The 21,952-nt window shown below is 41.6% G+C and overlaps 1 protein-coding gene and 1 non-coding gene across 2 annotated transcripts in view; one reads left to right on the forward strand and one right to left on the reverse strand.

Moving 5' to 3' along the window:
* LOC143975899 (piRNA biogenesis protein EXD1-like) overlaps positions 1-21,952 on the forward strand; it is a 174,148-nt gene that overhangs the window by 48,184 nt on the left and 104,012 nt on the right. Inside the window, exons 2-3 of the mRNA XM_077478448.1 lie at positions 2,853-2,998; positions 21,142-21,210. Coding sequence (XP_077334574.1) covers positions 2,853-2,998; positions 21,142-21,210 — 215 coding nt within the window. The remainder of the gene's footprint in view (positions 1-2,852; positions 2,999-21,141; positions 21,211-21,952) is intronic.
* On the reverse strand, positions 8,277-8,379 carry LOC143980014 (U6 spliceosomal RNA). The gene has a single exon (XR_013274166.1). It is a non-coding gene; the product is annotated as a U6 spliceosomal RNA (small nuclear RNA).

Consider the following 21,952-nt stretch of genomic DNA (forward strand, 5'->3'; position numbering starts at 1 on the left):
TTCCCCTCTGCACGCCGCCATGGGCGCGCATCGGGGAAGTTCTGTGTTGACCGTGTCCCTTGGATACAGCCAATCACAGATCATGCTAAATGGCCAATCCCAGCGGCCATTTAGCACTCGAGCGGTGTGTCCAATGGGAGGTGATCTCATATGTGGGGGGCTGGCTGCTATCTTCCCCTCACTCATCTCCATGTCAGGCCAGGGACAGGTCCAGATCGCCGTCACGGACCTGGCTCCTAACTTTTTTAGCTGGCTCCTAGATTCCAAGCAAATTTGTCAACCCCTGATATGATAAATAACTATAAATAATTAGAACAAATAATAATATAATAATAATAAAAATTATTCAATAATGTAATCAAATCAAAAACAATGAAATATGCTGAGTTGCAGAATTGTCGCTGTCATTACTTTTAGTGCTTGATGACGAATTTCCCAACGAATTACTTTCGCATAATTCTGCAAGTGATTCTAATTTTATATCGCTGTTTTCTAGCTGGTCTAAAAGCCCTTTTGATGTAAACGGTCATTTTTTGGTTGCTATGGACAATCTCCAGTTTCCTGGCATAAAGAACAGTATTTATAATATAAAACTGCATGCAGGACACTGGACAAACCACTAGGGACAAAAGGGACGTGTAATTATTTGATACAGTACTGTTATCTGTAAGATTACAGTAAACTGTATCTATACTGTGTATTTTACTTTTTGAATTTGGCGGCGAACTCCGTTCCAGTACTTTGCAACGCTCGCAGGGAACGGAGCTTGGCACTGTGACAGATCGAGCGAGACGTGGCGGCTCGCTGATCACAGAGGGGAGACATTGCTGGATCCAGGGGACATCCCGAGTCTGGCTCAGGAATAACGATTATGGTACTGAAATCTTGCCCTGAGCCAGACTCAGGAATGCCATCAGGGAGGCTACTAGGAAATCAAGATGACTGCACCAATGTTGAACAAAATGTTGATCAAAATCCTTTATTGATTTTGTTCACTAGTGGTGCAGTCATCTAGATTTTCTGTTATGCTTTAATGTCACAGTTGAGAGCTGGCTCGGCACCGGGACTTGAGCAGAACAAGGTAGACCAACCTTGTTACTGGTACCCTAGGCATAAGCAAGCATCTAACCCTTTCACTGCAGGGGGAACTCCACTGCAAGCATGGCATATTATTTTGGGGATTTTTTAGGATTTTACTATTAGTTTTATGTTAACTATAGATATTTCAGGATTGCTTTACTTACTATATTGTTTTTAATTAAAGTTTTATAATCTGAGATGTTGCATTTCTCTCCTGTAGATGATCAGATGTTGTATCTGATTGGACAAAACTGAAGCAAACCTAACATGTGGCAAGCTTATTAGAAAGAAGCAAAGTACAATAGCTAATGGAAACCAATCAGTAAACGGATGTCTGATAGTGATGATGTAATACTTTTGGCTGCTAGCATTAGGCTTTATGCTCTGTCATAGTGCATCAGCCCCTCTGAGTATAATACTGGAAAAGTTGGCTGTAGGGCAGATTGAAGAGGGTGGATTTTAGTGAATCACCCAGCATGTTTCTTAAAACAAAAAGCACTTTGAAGATCGCATACAACAAGAGTTGTACATTCTGCATTTTATCAGTTGCTGCTTACTGCCAGTACACATAAAAAGTAGTATGACGCCCCCTGCTTTCTGTCATTGGAAACGACACCTAAACCTCAGGAGCACAAACTACAATAACTTCAGGGGGGTTATTTATGAAAGGCAAATCCACTTTGCACGGCAAGTGCACTTGAAAGTGCAGTCGCCCTAAATCTAAGGGGTAGATCTGAAATTAGTGGAAGCTCTGCTGATTTTATCATCCAATCATGTGCAAGCTTAAATACTGTTTTTTATTTTCCTTGCATGTCCCCCCTCGGATCTACAACGACTTTACTTCCAAGTGCACTTGCAATGCAAAGTGGATTTTCCTTTAGTAAATAACCCCCCAGGCGTGCTTCATAGAAATTCTGTGCAGAGAGAAGCATTTTATGTGACCTGTCATTGCTGCCCTCTCCTTCTGAACATACTAGTTGTCTGGTAGTCATTCTGATACTAAAGATTCATTTTATTTATTCATTTTTTTTGGTTATTAAACCCTTTGGATTAGGATATAGATCAGGTAATCTGATGTAATTTGCTGCTTGCTGTTTTTATTTTTTCTGGGTCAGTGATAAAGTACACAGAGCCAGGCAGCTGGCATTTTCTGTTCGGGATCAGCAATGGCAGCCTACACATTTTCACAGAATATATTTCTCTTGAGGTCCTGTTTACAACAGCGGTTGCGCTAAAATGCAGCTGCTGGTGTATGGAATCAACACTGTTGACTTTGTTTTTTAACATATTTGATTCCATTTTAATTGTATACCATTTAAGGTGTGTTTATATATGTGTGTGTGTCTGTGTATATCTGTTTGATAAGTGCAAAAAAAACAAAATACCCACCCATTAATCACTTTGAAAAAGTAAACCAGTAAATATCTATTCTGGCTGGCTGTGCAGCATTCTTATGTGTTAGCAATGGTTTTACTTCTCTACACAGCAAAGGTGTTCAGTAGTTCTAATTCACTCCCTGTCCTAGTGTGACAACACTACGCATTGGACAGGAAGTGTGTTTCTGGAGGAAAAAATTGTCTAAAAAGAAAAAAAAAGAAAATTAATGCAGCCACCACATACAAGCCCTTGTGAGCTGCAATTGATATAGCATGTTCCTAGGTTTAGATACACTTTAATTGAGATTAAGGGGCCTATATGAAAATGTATTACTTGCTATATATTTGTGGAATAGTCTGTTGAACCTGCACTACAGCGTTTTCTGTCATTATCAGGTGGATCTGTGAGCAGGAACAGAAGATTGATTACGTTGCCCTTAGAAGGTGCCTTGGAAAGCCAGTTATCATTACCCTGTCCAATGCAACTTATCAGGGAGACCTGGTTCATGTTGATCACAGTCGGTCGCTCATGTTGAGCAAAGGTAAGTGTGTTGGGTTATTAAAAGCATTTACAAAGCAACTTTTGTTTAATTTTGGTTAGAGTAGTTAATGATTGAAACCTTTAAATATGCCAAGGGGGGTGAATAAGGTTCAGGAGGGCAGTTTTTCCAATATGAAACCAAAATCAAGAACATGGGGACATGTTCTAAAACTGGAAGAAAGTTCAAAACTAATCTGGGAAAGTATTATTTTACTGAAAGGGTAGTTGATGCTTGGAATAAACTACCAGCGGAGATAGTGAGACAGTCAACAGTAAATGGCTTCAAACATAGATCGATAGCTGAGACAATACATTTAAAGTAATATTAACCACCTCAATACTGGGCACTTTCACCCCCTTCCTACCCAGGCCAATTTTTAGCTTTCAGGGCTGTCACAGTTTGAATGAGAATTACTCAATCATGCAACACTATACTCAAATGAAATTTTTATAATTTTTTTTTTCACACAAATAGAGCTTTCTTCTGATGGTATTTAATCACCACTGGGGTTTTTATTTTTTGCGCTACAAATGGGAAAAAAAGAGCAAATCTTTTTTTTTTTTTTAACCTTTTACTAATAATAATAGTAATTTCTCTCCATAAATTTTGACCAAACCTTATACTGCTACATTTCTTTGGTAAACATAGCCCAAATCTGTGCATATTATTTGGTCTGTGTGACGTTATAGGGGTTGATTTACTAAAGAATTCTGTGCTGGGACCAATCCTATTTAATTTGTTTATAAACGACCTGGAGGATGGGATAAAAAGTTCAATCTCTGTATTTGCAGATGATACTAAGCTAAACAGGGCAATAACTTCTCCGCAGGATGTGGAAAACTTGCAAAAAGATCCGAACAAATGAATGGGATAGGCCACTACATGCAATACAATACAATGTAGAAAAAAATGTAAAATTTGTATTTGTATAGCTCATTTAAAACTCTAATTGTCAAGCTTCGGGCTCCTGCATAGGGCCCATCTCCAATAAGGGCTTCAGTCAGTAGTACTCCACAGCAGTCGAAGAGTGAAGACTCTGAGGCTGAAGCCATATCTACCCGTTCTTCTCCGGAAGAATCAGGGTCAGATATAGGGCCCAGGGATAGAGAATCCACAAGGGGCTTGAGGTTTAAGTCATCTTTAGACGATGTTAATGACTTATTAAAGGCTATCTATACAACACTTGAGTTGGAAGAGGAGGAGGTACAATTATCGAAACAGGATCTTATTTACAAGGGTTTGCATAAGAAAAAGTCTAGAGTTTTTCTAGTGTACTGTTCCCTTCTTGATACAGTCAAACTGGAGTGGGAAGATCCAGAGAGAAAACCTTTCTTTTTTGGCAACCTAAAAAAGAGGTTTCCATTTGATGAGCACACAGTGCAGCCATGGAACAAAAATCCTAAGTTAGACGCACCTCTTTCAAAGGTTTCAAAAAACTCGGACCTAGCGATTGACGATATGGGCATGCTAAGAGACCCAATGGACAAAAGAGGGGATATCCTTCTCCACAGAACCTGGGATTCAGCTGTTGAGAATCTTAAATCAGCTCTGGCCTCCACATGTGTAGCCAGAAATTTGGAAGTATGGTTGACACAAAAATACAAACACATTTGTTGGCAGGTACCTTTAAAGAGCAGATTTTGAAGTCTTTCCCTCTCCTCTTTCTGGCAGTAGGGTTTTTGGCTGATTCTTCTGCAGAGTCAATAAGAATGTCATCCAGGACTTCGGCCTTAGTGAATTCGGCCAGAAGAAGCCTATTGCTTAAAACCTGGTCAAGTGATGCTGCCTCAAAGTTGCGCCTATGTGGGCTTCCCTTAACAGGTGATCATTTTTTTGTCGCAGGACTGCAGGAGGCACAGGAACGCCCAGCCAATAGAAAAAAGCTTTTCCAGAGAAAGAAAAAGCCGGACAGCCAGAAAGTTATTTTCGTTGCCAAAGTAGGCAGCAAAGTCCTAGAGAAAAGGACAAAGGCCCAAAAAACATTGGACAGGGCACAAATGCAGAGGTAGAGGGGGCGTCTTGTTTAATCCTCCAACAACCCGCCAAGCCACAGTGACTCGTGTCTCCCAATGGGAGGAAGATTGAGGGCCTTTCTCCCACAATGTGCAGCAATCACCTCAAGTCCTTTCATCCTGGACCTAGTGACCAATGTGTACATGCTGGTATTTTCTCGCCAACCACCAAAGCGATCATTGGTCACCTTTCTTCCCCAAGATCGGGGAAAAAGCGAGGGGTCTGAGTCTCCAAATTGGAGACTTGTTAGATCAAAAAGTCCTGATCCCTGTTCCTCAGTCAGATCAGGGCAAGGGGTTTTATCCCCATATATTTGTCATCAGCTGTCTGGAAAGTATCGGCTAATCCTGAACCTTCAGTCTCTAAACCGTTCAATCAGATACAAGCACTTTCGCATTGGAGACAGTATTCACAATCAAAAACCTGCTTTACCCAAACTGCTTCATAGCCACTTTAGATTTGAGGGATGATTATCTGTACATCCCTATCCATCCAGCCTTCCAAAGATTCTTGAGACTAGCAGTCAAGGTGGGAACAGATTCGGCACTTTAAATTTCTAGCCCTCCCCTTCGGTCTGTCCTCAGCCCCATGCATTTTTTCAGAATTATGGGGGGGAGGGGCTTGCTCCGCTAAGGTCAAAGGCGATAACTATTATCCCTTACCTGAATAGCCTCCTTGTGGTGGCAGTCATACCAAAAGTTATCAGCGGATCTCCAGATGTTACTAGACCTACTTCAGTCCCTAGGCTGGTTAATAAACAAAGAAGTCTTCCTTAATTCCGGAGCAGAAGGTAACATACTGTATGTGGGGTACGACTTTTGCTCATTAGACCAAAACGTTTTTCTCCCACAGGAGAAGATCACAAAAATTATGCAAACAATGTCAGCCTTACAGACCAATTAGTCGGTCTTGCTAAGAGCAGTGGGTCTGATAACCTCTTGCTTTCCCGCAGTATCGGGCAATATTTCATCAACGCTCATTACAGCTGTTTCTACTAAGGAACTGGGACAGAGACGCAAGTTCCCAGGAATCGAGGGTCTTGTTACCCGTCAGGGTAAAAAGAAGCTTGTGGTGGTGGAAAACAAGGCTGCACCTAACAAGAGGTCTACCATGGTCCAATCCTACATCCCAAAGTATCACTATGGATGCGAGTTCCTGGGGATGGGGTGCCCACCTCAGCAGCACAGTGGCACAGGGAGAATGGTCCTCGAAGGAAGCAAGAGCTTAATCGAATCAGAGAGCTAGCGGTTCAGAGAGCCTTGCAGACATTTCAGACAGTATCTGGAGATTGTGACTCCTGATTTCCATCAGACAATATTGTGACAGTTGTGTACCTCAGCAAACAGGGAGGTATGAGGATTCGGATACTTTAATCTATTTCCCAGGAAATGTTATCATGGGCAGAAGGGAATCTAGCCTTAATTACAGCAGCGCACCTGAAGGGGACACAAAACTGTCTGGCAAATTATCGCAGCCGCTACTGGGTAGATCGAGACAATTGTTCCCTTCATGCCAAAATCTTTGTGGATCTCACCGACAGATGGGGGATGTCCAGAAGTGGACCTGTTCTCAAATCAGAACGATCACAAGACAGAAGTTATTTTCTCTGAACCCAGCAGATCGATCATTGGAGATTGATGCTCTAGCTAATCCGTGGCCATTCGGCCTCTGTTAGGCCTTCCCGCCGATCAGGCTTATTCCGGAAGTCCTCAGGAAGTTTCTTCTAGAAGAAACAGATCTTATCCTAATCGCCCCTTTCTGGCCCAAGAGGCCATGGTTTTCCCTGCTACAGACTCTGGTCTCTGAGCCTCCACTTAGTCTTCCGAATAGAGAAGAATTACTATGGCAGGGTCCAGTGTCACCCCCACAGGTGGTTTCCTTAAGTTTGATGGCTTGGTAGCTGAAGAAAAGATACTGAGGGCCCAAGGGTTCTCTGACAAAGTAGTCAGGACTAGATTTTTCAAATCAATTTCTAGGGCCAGGCCAGTAGCGGTCAGAAGTTGTCCGACTTGGGACCTGTTCCTGGTGCTTCAAACTCTGGTTGAATTTCCTTTTGAGCCCCTAGAAGATATTTCAGTTAAGTTGCTTACATTAAGAACTATTTTTCTTGTAGCAATTACCTCAGCTCGTAGGGTAAGTGAGTTACAGGCCCTATCAGTGAGGGAACCTTTCCTCACGATATTTGAGGATTGCTTTGTTTTAAGAACTGATCCAGGTTTTTTGCCTAAGGTGGACAGTACATTCCACAAATCCACAAATCTCAGGACATTGTACTGCCAACCTCTTGTAGTTTGCCACAGGGTGATCAGGAAAGAAAGTTTAGTTTTTTTAGACGTGAGAAGGATTCTCTTCGTCGATCTTGAGGTCACCAAGACCTTTAGAAAAACTGATGCCTTGTTTGTTCTCTTTTCAGGAACACACAAAGGAAAAAGTGCATCTAAATCCACATTGGCTAGATGGATAAAGCAAGCTCTCTGAAACTTACAAAATTAGGGAAGTTCCTCCGCCTTTTGTTACTGCACACTCAACAAGAGCCTTGTCTGTGTCTTGGGCTGAGAGGGCTGCTGCCACAGCCCTCTCAGAACAAATTTGCAAGGCTGCCACATGGTCCAGTTATTTGACCTTCATTAAACATTATTGCCTGGATCTCCTATCTGCTCAGGAGTAGGTGTTTGGTCGTAAGGTCCTTCAGGCAGTTGTCCCCTCCCTAGACTGGTAAGTTCTGGCTCATCATCTCATGGGCTGTCCTTGAAGACGCTTGGAGAAAAGCTGAGTTAGACTCCTTTTCTGAGAATCTTCCAGGACAACCGGATTCCCACCCGGTTTTTGTCTGGAAGTTGTGTATTATGCATATGTTTTACAGGGACGTCCTACTGTTCTCGAGAAGACTGACATGGGGCCCTGAGGACCTCCCTTTTATCCGGTCGGGGTAAAGTGTTTCCTGTCCTGGTAGGAGGAGCCCTAGGTCTCATGGGCTGTCCTGGAAGACTCAGAAAAGGAGTTACTGGTAATTCTAACTCAGCATTTTTTTCTTATTTTGTCTGTCAATGGGAGGGAGATTTTTCATCACTTCAGGTAACACCCCGGTAAACCCAGCTGACAATACAGAGAACTCTCGCATATGCAGAATACAGATGGCAGGAGACAGAGCTTTTAAAGTTTGTTAAACTTTACAGCTCCATTTAGAAAGATCCCAAGATTCCTTGTTGAAGGTCCAAACAAAGGGAGTCCTGACTCCAATTCATATATATATATATTTTTTTTTATTTTTATAGAACACTTCACAAATTTGCTTGTCATCCATGCGCAGGGGCCATGCTAATATTTTCTGCATTGTTCCAATTTTGTTAGTATACAGTGGTGTGAAAAAGTGTTTGCCCCCTTCCTCATTTCCTGTTCCTTTGCATGTTTGTCACACTTAAGTGTTTCGGAACATCAAACCAATTTAAACAATAGTCAAGGACAACACAAGTAAACACAAAATGCAATTTGTAAATGAAGGTGTTTATTATTAAAAGTGAAAAAAAATCCAAACCATCATGGCCCTGTGTGAGAAAGTGATTGCCCCCCTTGTTAAAACATACTATAACTGTGGTTGTCCACACCTGAGTTCAATTTCTCTAGCCACACCCAGGCCTGATTATTGCCACACCTGTTCACAATCAAGGCATCACTTAAATAGGAGCTGCTTGACACAGTAAGGTCCACCAGAAGATCCTTAAAAGCTACACATAATGCCGAGACCCAAAGAAATTCAGGAACAATTGAGAAAGAAAGTAATTGAGATCTATCAGTCTGGAAAGGGTTATAAAGCCATTTCCAAAGCTTTGGGAATCCAGCGAACCACAGTGAGAGCCATTATCCACAAATGGCAAAGACATGGAACAGTGGTGAACCTTCCCAGGAGTGGCCGGCCGCCCAAAATTACCCCAAGAGCGCAGCGACGACTCATCCAAGAGGTCACAAAAGACCCCACAACAACGTCCAAGGAACTGCAGGCCTCTCTTGCCTCAGTTAAGGTCAGCGTTCATGCCTCCACCATCAGGAAAAGACTGGGCAAAAATGGCCTGCATGGCAGAGTTCCAAGGAGAAAACCACTGCTGAGCAAAAAGAACATCAAAGCTCATCTCAATTTCTCCACAACACATCTTGATGATCGCCAAGACTTTTGGGACAACATTCTGTGGACCGATGAGACAAAAGTGGAACTCTTTGGAAGGTGTGTGTCCAAGTATATCTGGCGTAGAAGGAACACTGCATTTCATAAAAAGAACATTATACCAACAGTAAAATATGGTGGTGGTAGTGTGATGGTCTGGGGCTGTTTTGCTGCTTCAGGACCTGGAAGACTTGCCGTGATAAAAGGAACTATGAATTCTGCTGTCTACCAAGAGATCCTGAAGGAGAATGTCCGACCATCTGTTCGTGTACTCAAGCTGAAACGAACTTGGGTTCTGCAGCAGGACAATGATCCTAAACACACCAGCAAGTCCACCACCGAATGGCTGAAGAAAAACAAAATGAAGACTTTGGAGTGGCCTAGCCAAAGTCCTGACCTGAATCCTATTGAGATATTGTGGTATGACCTTAACCACTACAATACAGGGCACTTTCACCCCCTTCCTTCCCAGCCCAATTATCAGCTTTCAGCGCTCTCGCGCTTTCAGTGACAATTGCGCGGTCATGCTACACTGTACCCAAATGAAATTGTTATCATTTTGTTCGCACAAATAGAGCTTTATTTTGGTGTTATTTATTCACGACTCCGTTTTTTTTTTTTTGCGATATAAGCGCAAAAATAGCAGAAATTTGGAAAAAAAACAATATTTTCTTTTTTCTATTTGAAAAGAAATCCAATAAAATCTAATTTTGTCATAAATTTAAGCCAAAATGTATTCTGCTACATGTTTTTGGTAAAAAAAAATTCCGTTAAGTGTATAATAATTGGTTTGTGTGATCACGGACATATGTACGCAAATGATCATGTACATATGTGTGCAGGTGATCACATACATATGTGTGCAGATAATCATTGGGACATGTGATTTTAGTGGGACATATGTGGGGGACATGTTTTTATTATTAGGGACATGTGTTTTTATTATTTGGGGACATGTATGTTTTGGGGACATGTGTGTTTTGGGGACATATGTGGGGACTGTGTTTGTACTGTGTGGTGTGTTGTGTGTGTACACTACACTGATGATCAGTAAGTAAAAAGCTGTAAAAAGCAGCCCATACTCACTGATCATCAGCCGGCTGCAGCGTTCTGCTCTCCTCTCCTCAGCGGTGACTTCCGTGTGAGGAGAGGAGAGCCGATTGCCTAGCAACCGGCTGTTTGTTTACATCACATGACGGCCGTGATTGGACACGGCCGTCATGTGATCAGGAGGGCCAATCACAGAGCCCTCCTGCCGATCTGAGATGTGCCGTGTCCGGGTGACACGAGCACATCGGGATCGCGCCGCTGCGCGGGCGCGATCCCGCTACTCCTGAATGACGTTCCTGAACGTCCTATCAGGAGTAGACGGCTCCCACCCGGCCGTATATATGCATTGGCCGGGTGGGAAGTGGTTAAAAAGGCCGTTCATGCTCGAAAACCCTCTAATGTAACTGAATTAGGACAATTCTGCAAAGATGAGTGGGCCAAAATTCCTCCAGGACGCTGTAAAAGCCTCATTGCACGTTATCGCAAACGCTTGGTTGCAGTTGTTGCTGCTAAGGGTGGCCCAACCAGTTATTAGGTTTAGGGGGCAATCACTTTTTCACACAGGGCCATGATGGTTTGGATTTTTTTTCACCTTCAATAATAAACACCTTCATTTACAAATTGCATTTTGTGTTTACTTGTGTTGTCCTTGACTATTGTTTAAATTGGTTTGATGTTCCGAAACACTTAAGTGTGACAAACATGCAAAGGAACAGGAAATGAGGAAGGGGGCAAACACTTTTTCACACCACTGTATGTGGTGCCGAAGCAAGCACATGACTCCAATAATTCCATGTGGATTTGCCAAACTGTTCAGGTTTATGAGTTTTAGAGGGAAGCTTCCCCCTTTACCAGTCTGTGTCCACCCCACCAGGAAAGCTAGTGCGTCTTTGATTTTGATCTTTGGTAGGTAGATGTGTCAGCATTGTAAGGGGCCAGTTTTGTTGGCAAGGCCTTGCAGGCAGCTCTATTATTGTTGTTGAAATTTGCCTGCCCCTCTGTTTCTGAGGTTCTTGGTAATGGTTCATGGTTCATGCAGAAGAAATGCGGTCTGTTAAATAATGAAAAAAAAATGTATTTACGGCAAAACTCCTTTCTCAAAGGCCATTAAGGGACACATATTTCCTCTTCTTTTGTGGTGGATATTGGAATTGTGTGTTGGTTCGTAGTGCTTTTTACAACTGTGCAGGATGGTTAAAAGAAGGGTTTAGGGCTCTTAGGGGAGGACTTAAAGTACTAAAAAGAACTATAGGCAAAACCTTTTTTTTTTCAGCAACTGTGTCGCATTGCAGAGATTTCCCTTCTCTTCCTGTCCCATAGCCAAACAGGAAATCCCTACAAATTAAGGGAATTCCTTGGGGATCCCCAGATTACCAGAAATAGTGCCCCCATTGGAAGATTTACCATCTATTACTTTTCCTGGGACAATCCAAAAGTTGGGATTTCCTTTTACTTTCAAATGGTAAACAGGACACAGAGAGGATGAATCACCTAATGGGAGTACAGACAGCATTAAAAACTGACTGGTTTTCTAATCCATCTACACTTTCTCTAAAATCCCCCCAAAAATGTTGTGTTTAGTTATACTAAACACAACATTTTTAGCATTTAAAAGCTTTAAAATGTAAGCTTTTGCATCTTTTCTCCAATCTCCACCATGTGGCAGTGTAAACTTGCTGATGATGAAAGCTTTTGTCCATCAATGAACTCCAAGAAATAAATTTTATGGTTGGTATAAAAATGTCATTATTTAAACAAAACCCAATTGATTTGATCACTACTCCCCCAACACTGTTTAACCACTTAACAACCGCCCATTGCCAATTAACGGCTTCAGGGCGGTTGTTTAACTCTGAGAGGCCGTTAATTAACGGCCTCATGGAATTCTGCTCTCGCGCGCCCCCTGGGGCGCGCACACGAGATCATCCGTGACCGCCAGGTCCAGTGGACCTGGCGCATCACGGATCACGATAAACGGCCGCTCATCGCGGCCGTTTACCACGTGATCACTCCGTCAAATGACGGAGTGATCACTTTTAAACAAACCGGCGTCATGTTATGACGCCGGTTCTTCCCTCCCCCTCTCTGTACCGATCGGTACAGCGGAGGGGAAAGAGATCGGTGTTAGCAGCGCTGTGGGCTGCATCTGCAGTGCCCACATCGCTGCTCACCGAATTTAACCCCTCAATTCCCTGCCAATACTCTGCAATACCCTGCAATACTCTGCAGTACCCTGCCATTACTCTGCAGTACCCCCCCATTACTCTGCAGTACCCTGCCATTACTCTGCAGTACCCTGCCATTACTCTGCAGTACCCTGCCATTACTATGCAGTACCCCCCAATACTCTGCAGTACCCTGCCATTACTCTGCAGTACCCTGCCATTACTCTGCAGTACCCCCCATTACTCTGCAGTACCCTGCCATTACTCTGCAGTACCCTGCCATTACTCTGCAGTACCCCCCAATACTCTACAATACCCCCAATACTCTGCAATACCCCCCAATACTCTGTAATACCCCACCAATACTCTGCAATACCCTGCCATAAATTGCCATACTCGGAGATACCCAGCCATACTCGGTGATACCCTGCAATACCCAGCCATAGACGCTCCCCCACACCTCACCGCCCTCCGGTGCTTCTACCAACTCGCCAGTACGATCAAAGCCAGAATCCTTTTTTATTTTTTTTTATTTTAGGCTTCCCAGCCTAGAGGTGAGATGTGGGGTCATATTGACCCCCAGATTTCACTGTAAAGAGGACCTGTCACCCCATATTCCTATTACAAGGGATGTTTACATTCCTTGTAATAGGAATAAAAGTGATCAAAAATTTATTTTTGGGGAAAAAAAATGTCAAACTAAAATAAATAAAGTAAAATGAACAATAAAAAAAAAAAAATTTTTTTAAAGCGCCCCTGTCCCCATGTGTTCGCATGCAGAAGTGAATGCATACGTAAGCCCTGCCCACATATGAAAACGGTGTTCAAACCACACATGTGTGGTATCGCCGCGAACGTTAGAGCAAGAGCAATAATTCTAGCCCTAGACCTCCTCTGCAACTCAAAACATGTAACCAGTAAAAAAAATTTAAAGCGTCGCCTATGGGGATTTTTTAAGTAGCGACGTTTGGCGCCATTCCACGGGCATGTGCAATTTTGAAGAGTGACATGTTCGATATCTATTTACTCAGCATAACTTCATCTTTCACTTTATGCAAAAATTGGGCTAACTTTACTGTTTTTTCCCCCAAAAAAACGCGTTCGAAAAATTTCTGCGCAAATACCGTGTGAGATAAAAATTTGCAACGACCACCATTGTATTCTCCAGGGTCTTTGCTAAAAAAAAATATATAATGTTTTGGGGTTCTCTGTAATTTTCTCGCAAATAAATGATGATTTTTACATGTAGGAGAGAAATGTCAGAATTGTCCTGGGTGCTCCAGAACGCCTAATGGCGCTCCCTGCATGTTGGGCCTCTGTATGTGGCCACTCTGTGTAAAAGTCTCACACATGTGGTATCGCCGTACTCGGGAGTAATAGCAGAATGTGTTTTGGGGTGTAATTTGTGGTATGCATATGCTGTGTGTGAGAAATAACCTGATAATATGACAATTGTGGAAAAAAAAAAGGAAAAAAATCTTGATTTTGCAAAGAATTGTGGGAAAAAATTACAACTTCAAAAAACTCATCATGCCTCTTACTAAATACATTGGAATGTCTTCTTTCCAAAAAGGGGTCATTTGCGGGGTATTTGTACTTTTCTGGCATGTTAGGGTCTCAAGAATTGAAATAGGCCGTCAGTCCTTCAGGTGTGATTAATTTTCAGATATTGGCACCATAGCTTGTGGACTCTATAACTTTCACAAAGACCAAATAATATCCACCAATTTGTACTTATTTTTACCAAAGATATGTAGTAGTATAAATTTTGGCCAAAATTTATGAAGAAAAAATTACTAATCTGCTAAATTTTATAACAGAAACGAAGAAAAATTCATTTTTTCGCAGAATTTTTGGTCTTTTTTTCTTTTATAGCACAAAAAATAAAAAACTGAGAGGTGATTAAATACCACCAAAAGAAAGCTCTATTTGTGTGAAAAAAAGGACAAAAATTTCATATAGATCCAGTGTTGCATGACTGAGTAATTGTCATTCAAAATGTGAGCACCAAAATCTGAAAATTGGTCTGGCTATTAAGGGTGTTTAAGTGCCCAGTGGTCAAGTGGTTAAAATACTGCCCAATACTCTCCCAAACAACAAATGGAGAAGGATCACATACTGCAACGTCCAATGAATATCAGTCAGTCGACCGATCACAGAGCATCTCTGCCCTAAAAATGTAGGCAATTTAAACTGCAGTATGTGCTAATTATTTCAAAGTATATTCTAGCCAGACTAACTGACACATACTTAATCTCTGCTTTAATTATTCTTCATGCAGTGGAAGCAGGACTTTGAGACTTTCAGCATCACTATTCCAAAATATGAAGAAACAATCATAACTGTCTCAGCAATGGGTAAATAAACATAAATAACTACCTGAGCAAAGGTTCTTGCCTATCTTACTCTATCCAAAACAGTATAAAAAAACTTTTTGGCTGGAGTTGGGCTTTAAAGGATAAGTGCATTTAAAGTGGTAGTGAAGTCACTGTTTATTTTTACCTATAGTTTTTTTTTATAGGTTTTACCTATAGGTAAGCCTATAATAAGACTTGCCTACAGGTACAGTAAATATCTCCTAAACGTGCATTGTTTAGAAGATCTTTACTTTAGCAGCAGTCGATGACGTCATCGGCACATGCATTCTGAAGGAACAACATGCCGTGGCCTTGACTCCCATGCACATTTGCGGGAGTGACGTCATCACGCCACGGCCATTCATACAACTGAAGCCCACAAACCCAGAAGGGAAGACCGGGTGAAGATGGAAGCGCTATGACCCATGACAATGCCCCACTGGAGGGCTTTGTTTTCAGGTAAGTGTCATAATGTGCTAGTGGTGCCTTAAAGTCTATGGATCGCTGATGCACAGGTGTGGCCAGGACAGTGAAAACGTGTTTTGTTGGATTAACTTTTAAGTTAAATGGATTTCTTATTGTGTTGGATCCTTGTTTAATTACTTATTACACAATACACATCGTAAAAATTAAATCATAAACTCATTTCACCCTAAATCCACTGAGCTGTGTTTAGATTGTGAATTAAAGCATAACTAAAGGCAAAACTTTTTTCTTTTGTAAAAGTTTATTATTGTCATAGAGAGAAGTACAAATGCAGTGTACAGGTAGATGCCCAAAAGCTGAGTAACTAGCCTCTACTTTTGAACATATCAAAAGAAATGCAAACAGTAAGGTATTATTATTAACATTGAATCAATAGGGCGAAACAATGAGAGAAGCGTCGTGCGTAGGGCCATTTGACCTTGGTGTCTAACACAACATCAATCCATTTGTTGAAGAATTAGCTTCCAGAAGAAGAGAGATAAGAGGAAGAGAAGGAGAAGGGGGGAAGAAAAAAACGGGGGAAGGGAGGAAGGGTTGGGAGAAGAGGTGGGGGAGAAAAGGTAGCAGAATATGATGTAGGGGGGTATCCAATCCACTACAAGGCTACTTATGTGGCCACCAGACTCGCCAAGGAAATCATTGGTATTCGAGTCATGGGCTCCAAATTTTGAGGAATTTTTGCACGATTGTTGGTAAGAATACTAGTTGGTTATTTGTTACTAAAGATGCCATCTAGGAAAGATTCAATTTCTGAGCAATGGATACATTGCTTCTTCCATGCTTTAGCGATTGTGAGTTTAGAGCAGTGGTTCTCAACTCCTGTCCTTAGGACCTACTAACAGGCCAGGTTTGTAAGATAACTGAACTACATCACAGGTGATATAATTTGCAGCTCATTGTTTGTAGTATTCTAGTTTGTATCTCCCCCAGGTAATACTTAAAATCTGGCCTGTTAGTGGGTCCTGAGGACAGGAGTTGAGAACCACTGGTTTAGAGGCTAGCAAAACAAAATGGACCAATTTAAATTGGTGTTTAGTAATGTTTGGGGGTGTAAAGTGCAGGAGGGCCTGCCAGGGGTCCTTAGTAAGTAGTGTTCCTACTAGTATACACAATAGTGAGAAGATCCTGGACAAAAAAATGTCTAAACATCAGACAGGTCCACCACAAGGACATCGCCAGTGATCTGGCATCCTCAAAAGCTTAGGCCTGAAATGCCAGGGAACATATGGGCTAATCTGGAAGGGACTATGTACCATCTGGTTATCCCTTTTTATTGGAAGATTTGAGCGCGGTGATGATAATGGTGGAGGACTAAATAACCTATCAGTGCAGGGTGGACTTGTGAGCCTTCAAATCAAGGCAAAACTTTTTTGTGTGTGTGTTGGATAGTGTGGAGAGGGATCAGAACACCTATCAGATTTCCATTGCTGTTTGTGTCCCTGTTAGGGAGTTTCACCCTCTGTATTTGTCCTGCTTATCACCAAAAGTAAAAGTTAACGATAGACCCAAACTTTGAGTTGTCACTAGAACAGGAATAGAGGGTAAATTTTACAATGTAGACACTAGTTTTGGCGACTAGTCACTTTGTAGGGATTTCCTCTCACTTCCTGTTTGGCTATGGGACAGGATGTGAAGGCAAATTTTCCCAATGGGACACAGATGGCAAAAAGAAATAATTTAACGATAAATATGGTGCCATGTTTTATTTCATTCCACTGAACCGCTTGCTCGTCCTCATTCTATTTTGGATTTTGCAAGCTTTCCATGTTCTCTTACAGTAAAAAGCCATGTGTACCTTGTGGCATTTTATTACTAAAATTACTAAGCTATTATTACAAGCTTCTTTCATGTGTACCCACTTCCTCCATTTTTCCTTCACAATACTCCGCCAATAACATATTCATGTTTTCCTCTCTCCATTACCAGCATGACTTTGCCTTTTTGTTTATGAAATCTTTTTTCTTAATAAACTATTTTCGCACATTAGTGCCTTTGTGTAAAAGGACAAGTCCAAGAATAATTAAAAACTCCCCTATGCCTAGTTTCCTTAACATACTAAACTGTACCCCATTCTCCCCAAAAGTTCTTATTTATCACTTTGGTAGCTGCAGCATTTGGTGCTATCCAAAGCCCAGTTGGTAAAAAGTCAGTGTCGGGCTGCCCGTGCTAGTGGACTAAGCACATATTGACTTGAATAGGACAGTGCTATGGGTATATGGGTAGGTAAGCGGGATCTTAGTGCACATGTGTGTTCAGCCCAGCACTAAATCTCTAATTTTTTTTCTGTTACTAAACAGTGCGGTCTGGTTCCAGGTCAAGTGACTAATGCTGGCCATACATGAATCAAAATGTGTCCGGTTCAGCAGGAACTGGCCCAATTTCCATCTGCATGTAGCCCTCTATGTTCAGCAGAAGTCGGTCGTTGTTCCAGCTTCTGGTGAACAGTCCTGCTGGAAAACCAGCAATTCAGTTAGTGTATTCTGATGGTGGGGTAGTCCCACTTTTAGAATACAATGACTAAGTGGGGAGAATTTCCCTATCCACGTCAAATGTGTGGATGGGGAAATAGTCTCAGTTTTTCTCATTCAGCCAGCCAGCTGGCTGAACAAAATAACTGCGTCATGTATGGCTAGCTGTAAATTCATCAATATGTCAGGTGACCCGCAGCAGCTCAGTTTTATGGTCACCAATGTGAGCGGAGTCTTTTTTTAAATCAGAAATGTTTATTAAAAGTAAAGATAAGTACAATACACATCATTCCAGGAACAATAAGATTGTTCGTTGAGCGAAACAACTAAAGTAAAAGTAAAACAGACATAGAATACAATGGCGCACTCCCTGCATGACATAATAGTGGCCATTTGGCGAAGATCCGCATTGTGACAAAAACAAAGGAACTGGTTGTGGATTTCAGAAAGGAGAAGCCACCAGTGACCCCAATTTCCATCCGGGCAGTGGATGTGGAGGTAGTAGAATTACAGGTATCTGGGGGTGCACATAGATAATAAGCTGGACTGGAGCAAGAACAATGAGGTGCTCTATAGGAAAGGTCAGAATCGCCTCTATTTTTTGAGTAGACTGAGGTTCTTTTAACATCTGCTGAATGATGCTGAAGATGTTTTATGAGTCTGTGATGGCCAACGCTCTCCTGTATGCAGTGGCATGCTGGGGAAGCAAGCTTAGGGTTACTGACTCAATTTCGCAAGGCTAGTGATGTTGTTAGATTGGAATTGTAGTTTTTTTCCAACAGTGTTGAATAGGATAATGTTGTTCAAGTTACGTTCAGTCTTGGACAACTCCTCTCACCCACTCCACATTACACTGGTCATTCTGCAGGGGGACCATCAGTGACAGATTGTTACACCCACAATGCATCACAGAGCAACACAGGAAATAATTTTTGCCTGTGTCAATCAAGATATTTAATCATTTTCTGTGAAGGTGGAGGTGAATATTTAATTCTGGGTTATGTTCAGAATTTTGTGTTTTTATAGTTTGTCGGTATTGTGTTGGTTATTATTTGGGGTGGTGTATTCTTTGCATTTGGTAGTTTTCCTGTTATAGTAATCTGCGTTATTTATTCCATGTTGTATTTTAATTGTATGGATGTTTTATTTGTAGTGTAGTTTTACTTTTTTCATTTGGTGTTAATGGCTGTTATTGGTAATTGTGTTGTGTTTTTGCACCTTGTTCGGTTTATTGTTGTGATGTTGTGTTGTCTCTGTTAAGTGTGACTGTGTCGTAACAATTTCCCAATTTCCCTTCGGGATTAATAAAGTATTCTGTATCTCTACCAGAAGAATCCTACCCAAGTACAACAGGTCAACAGTGTGCCACTGTGGCCTGGCAATACGTTGAAAGTCTGATACGTAAGGTCACTTGGGCAAAGACCTGAAGTATCAAGCCATGGGCCCATAGCTTTTCATATTTACAAGGGCAACCACGGCGTTGATAAAAATGCCATTCCGGAAGAAGAGCATTACCAATATTGGTCGCCCATGATCTATGCGTGGGAGGGTCGGAGGGCTTCAATAATTGTATAATCAGTTTACTAAACTAGTGATGGGTCATCCCCTTTTCCATGCAGGTAAGCTCCTTCTGTACTACCTCTCCCAAGATCATCAGAAGACACTTGTAACTTGAAATACTTTATTTGTGGTATCTAAAACCTTCCGTCAGTACAAGTGTAGTTTCCGGCAACGCCAGAGTAAATTAATCAAGTCCCTATGATCTCTTGCACATCTATAGCAGAGGGGGGTCTGTGATGTGACCCATTTTATCTGGATCCACGTTAACTACACATCCAGGTTAGTTGAATCAATGATGGGAAATTAATTGACTGTTAATTGATGGGAAATTAATTGCCTTGTACTAAAATTGATCTTTGTGTGTGTGTCTATTTGATAATCGTAGGGATTGAATTGTAGAGGTAGAGAAAATTGAGTACTGTCCGTGATACTTTTTTTATTTGCACTAACATACAATTTTTCAGTACTGCTTGGGCCTTGAAGAAGCGGACATACCCCAAAAACTTGTCCTGAAAAATTGTATGTTAGTACAAATAAAAAAAAGTATCACGGACAGTACTCAATTTTCTCTGTCACAATTGCACAAATACGGCTGCAATCACATTAAGTACAATTGTAGAGGTAGAAATAATTACCAATTGTCCCAATCCATAGGGTCCTAGAGCCTCTGCCCTGTACTCTCCCACTATTCCTGGCGTATATTCCTAGGTGTATACTGTACCTTAACATGCTGTGTTATGATCACAGACACCAAGGCTGCTTAAGGTATGTAAAGAACACCCTATAAAAATGTAACCATTTACCATTAGGTAACCATGGAGTTTGAGAGTTCAAAAAATATAAAACATGAGAAAGTGTCATGCACCAGGTTGGGTTAACATTGAAAATCGGTCATTTGGAAGAGATATTAGAAGGGACAGATTTGAAAAATGAACAGTAGACATTGTTGACGTACAATGACACAGCAGAAAATGATTGATCAGGACTCGGGGTTATTTTACTATATATGTATAAATTGGCAGAATAGATACTCGCATACCTGGTGGAAGCCAAATTGATGTAAGGGCCCCCCCTACACCTCCTGTCCAATACCCCCTGACGGTAACAGGTGTAGGAGGACAAGTTGGGGCATGGGTCTGTGGTGGGCCCAGATGCAGCAATATGGTCTGGAGGCAGTGTGAATACTGCTGAGGCGCCAAAGACTTTCCGACCAGATCTGTGCAGAATGCATTGTATGCATCAAGGTGAAAAACGTCTTTGCTGCAGCTCCCCCCCCCCTTTTTTTTCTTACCTGAGCCCATCCGATCCAGCGACATGCACAAGCCCAGCAGCTCCAGCCACTGTCTCTGTCCTCATTGGACAGATTGATGACATTGTCTCCCGCTGCTGTAAATCAAATCCAGTGGCATGGGGCGGGGCTCCGTCCCGCTGTCTGCGTCCATTGACAGACAGCGGGACTTGGAAGCCACGCCCGCACGGGTGCCCAATGAAGGGGAGGAGCCAGGAGCACAGGCGGCTCTGTGCAAAACCCTTAGAGCAAGAGCAGGTAAGTATAAAAAAAAAATTTTTTAAAGCGAACTTTTACAATCACATTAATTTCAAGGAATTCACATACTTGAGTGGGGCTTATGCAAGGGTTAACTGCTCCTTTGCTAGGCATGGAAAAGTGGATTTACTTACCCAATTCTCTGCTCCACTATGGAGGAGAGCCATCTGAAGGAGGGATCGAGTAAGTAAAACTGCTTTTACTTTTCAATAAACTAAGCAACCAGTTTCCTGGAGCTTCAACTTCCATCTTCCATGTTAACTTCTGTGCTGCTAGAAAAGCTTAAAAAAATTAAAGTTCTTTTTAAAATGTTCTGACTCCAATTTCATGGTTTTGCAGTAAAGGATTTGGCAAGCGGTAAAAGAAAGTCCGGAATTCACGTGTTCTCTGCATCAGACATTGTACATGGTAATTGTCTCTTCTCAAGCGATTTATTTCTGATCCTGGTAGTGATGGTGAAATGTAAACATTTACCTAGAATCACAATTAAGCTATATATAATTTACCCAAAACTGATCATTCGTTTTAGGTGTATAATAGAGAGTTGAATAATATAATGGTCCCATAAATCACCTGGAGTCTGCTGTTCTTCCGGGTCTTTACAGTTGGCACTGATGTTATAAAAGAGTCCGGCTCTAATTGGTACTTGGTGTTATGTTATCCTCATCAGCTACTTTATTAGGTACACATATCTATTACCCATAAAGTGTTGCACTTGGACAGGAGCAATGCTTGGGTTCTTTGTAGTGTTCAAATTATGACATTAACGGAGCTAATGTGTGCAATGAAAACATTCTGCATACCATTACACCATCACCAGGCTGTATACTAACCCTGACCTTATCACCTCTTCTTCAGGTGCCAAATGTAGAGTGTGTGTGTGTGTGTGTGTGTATATAAAATAATATAATAGTGCATCTGGAAAGTATTCACAGCGCTTCACTTTTTCCACATTTTGTTATGTTACAGCCTTATTTCAAAATGGATTAAATTAATTATTTTCCTCAAAATTCTAGAAACAATACCCCATAATGACAATGTGAAAGAAGTTTGAAATCTTTGCAAATTTATTAACAATAAAAAATGTAAAAAATCCCATGTACGCAAGTATTCACAGCCTTTGTTCAATACTTTGTTGAAGAACCTTTGG

The sequence above is a fragment of the Lithobates pipiens genome, unplaced genomic scaffold (assembly GCF_037356315.1).
Source record: "Lithobates pipiens isolate NorthernLeopardFrog02 unplaced genomic scaffold, aLitPip1_a1.2 Scaffold_13, whole genome shotgun sequence".
Classification (NCBI taxonomy): Eukaryota; Metazoa; Chordata; class Amphibia; order Anura; family Ranidae; genus Lithobates; species Lithobates pipiens.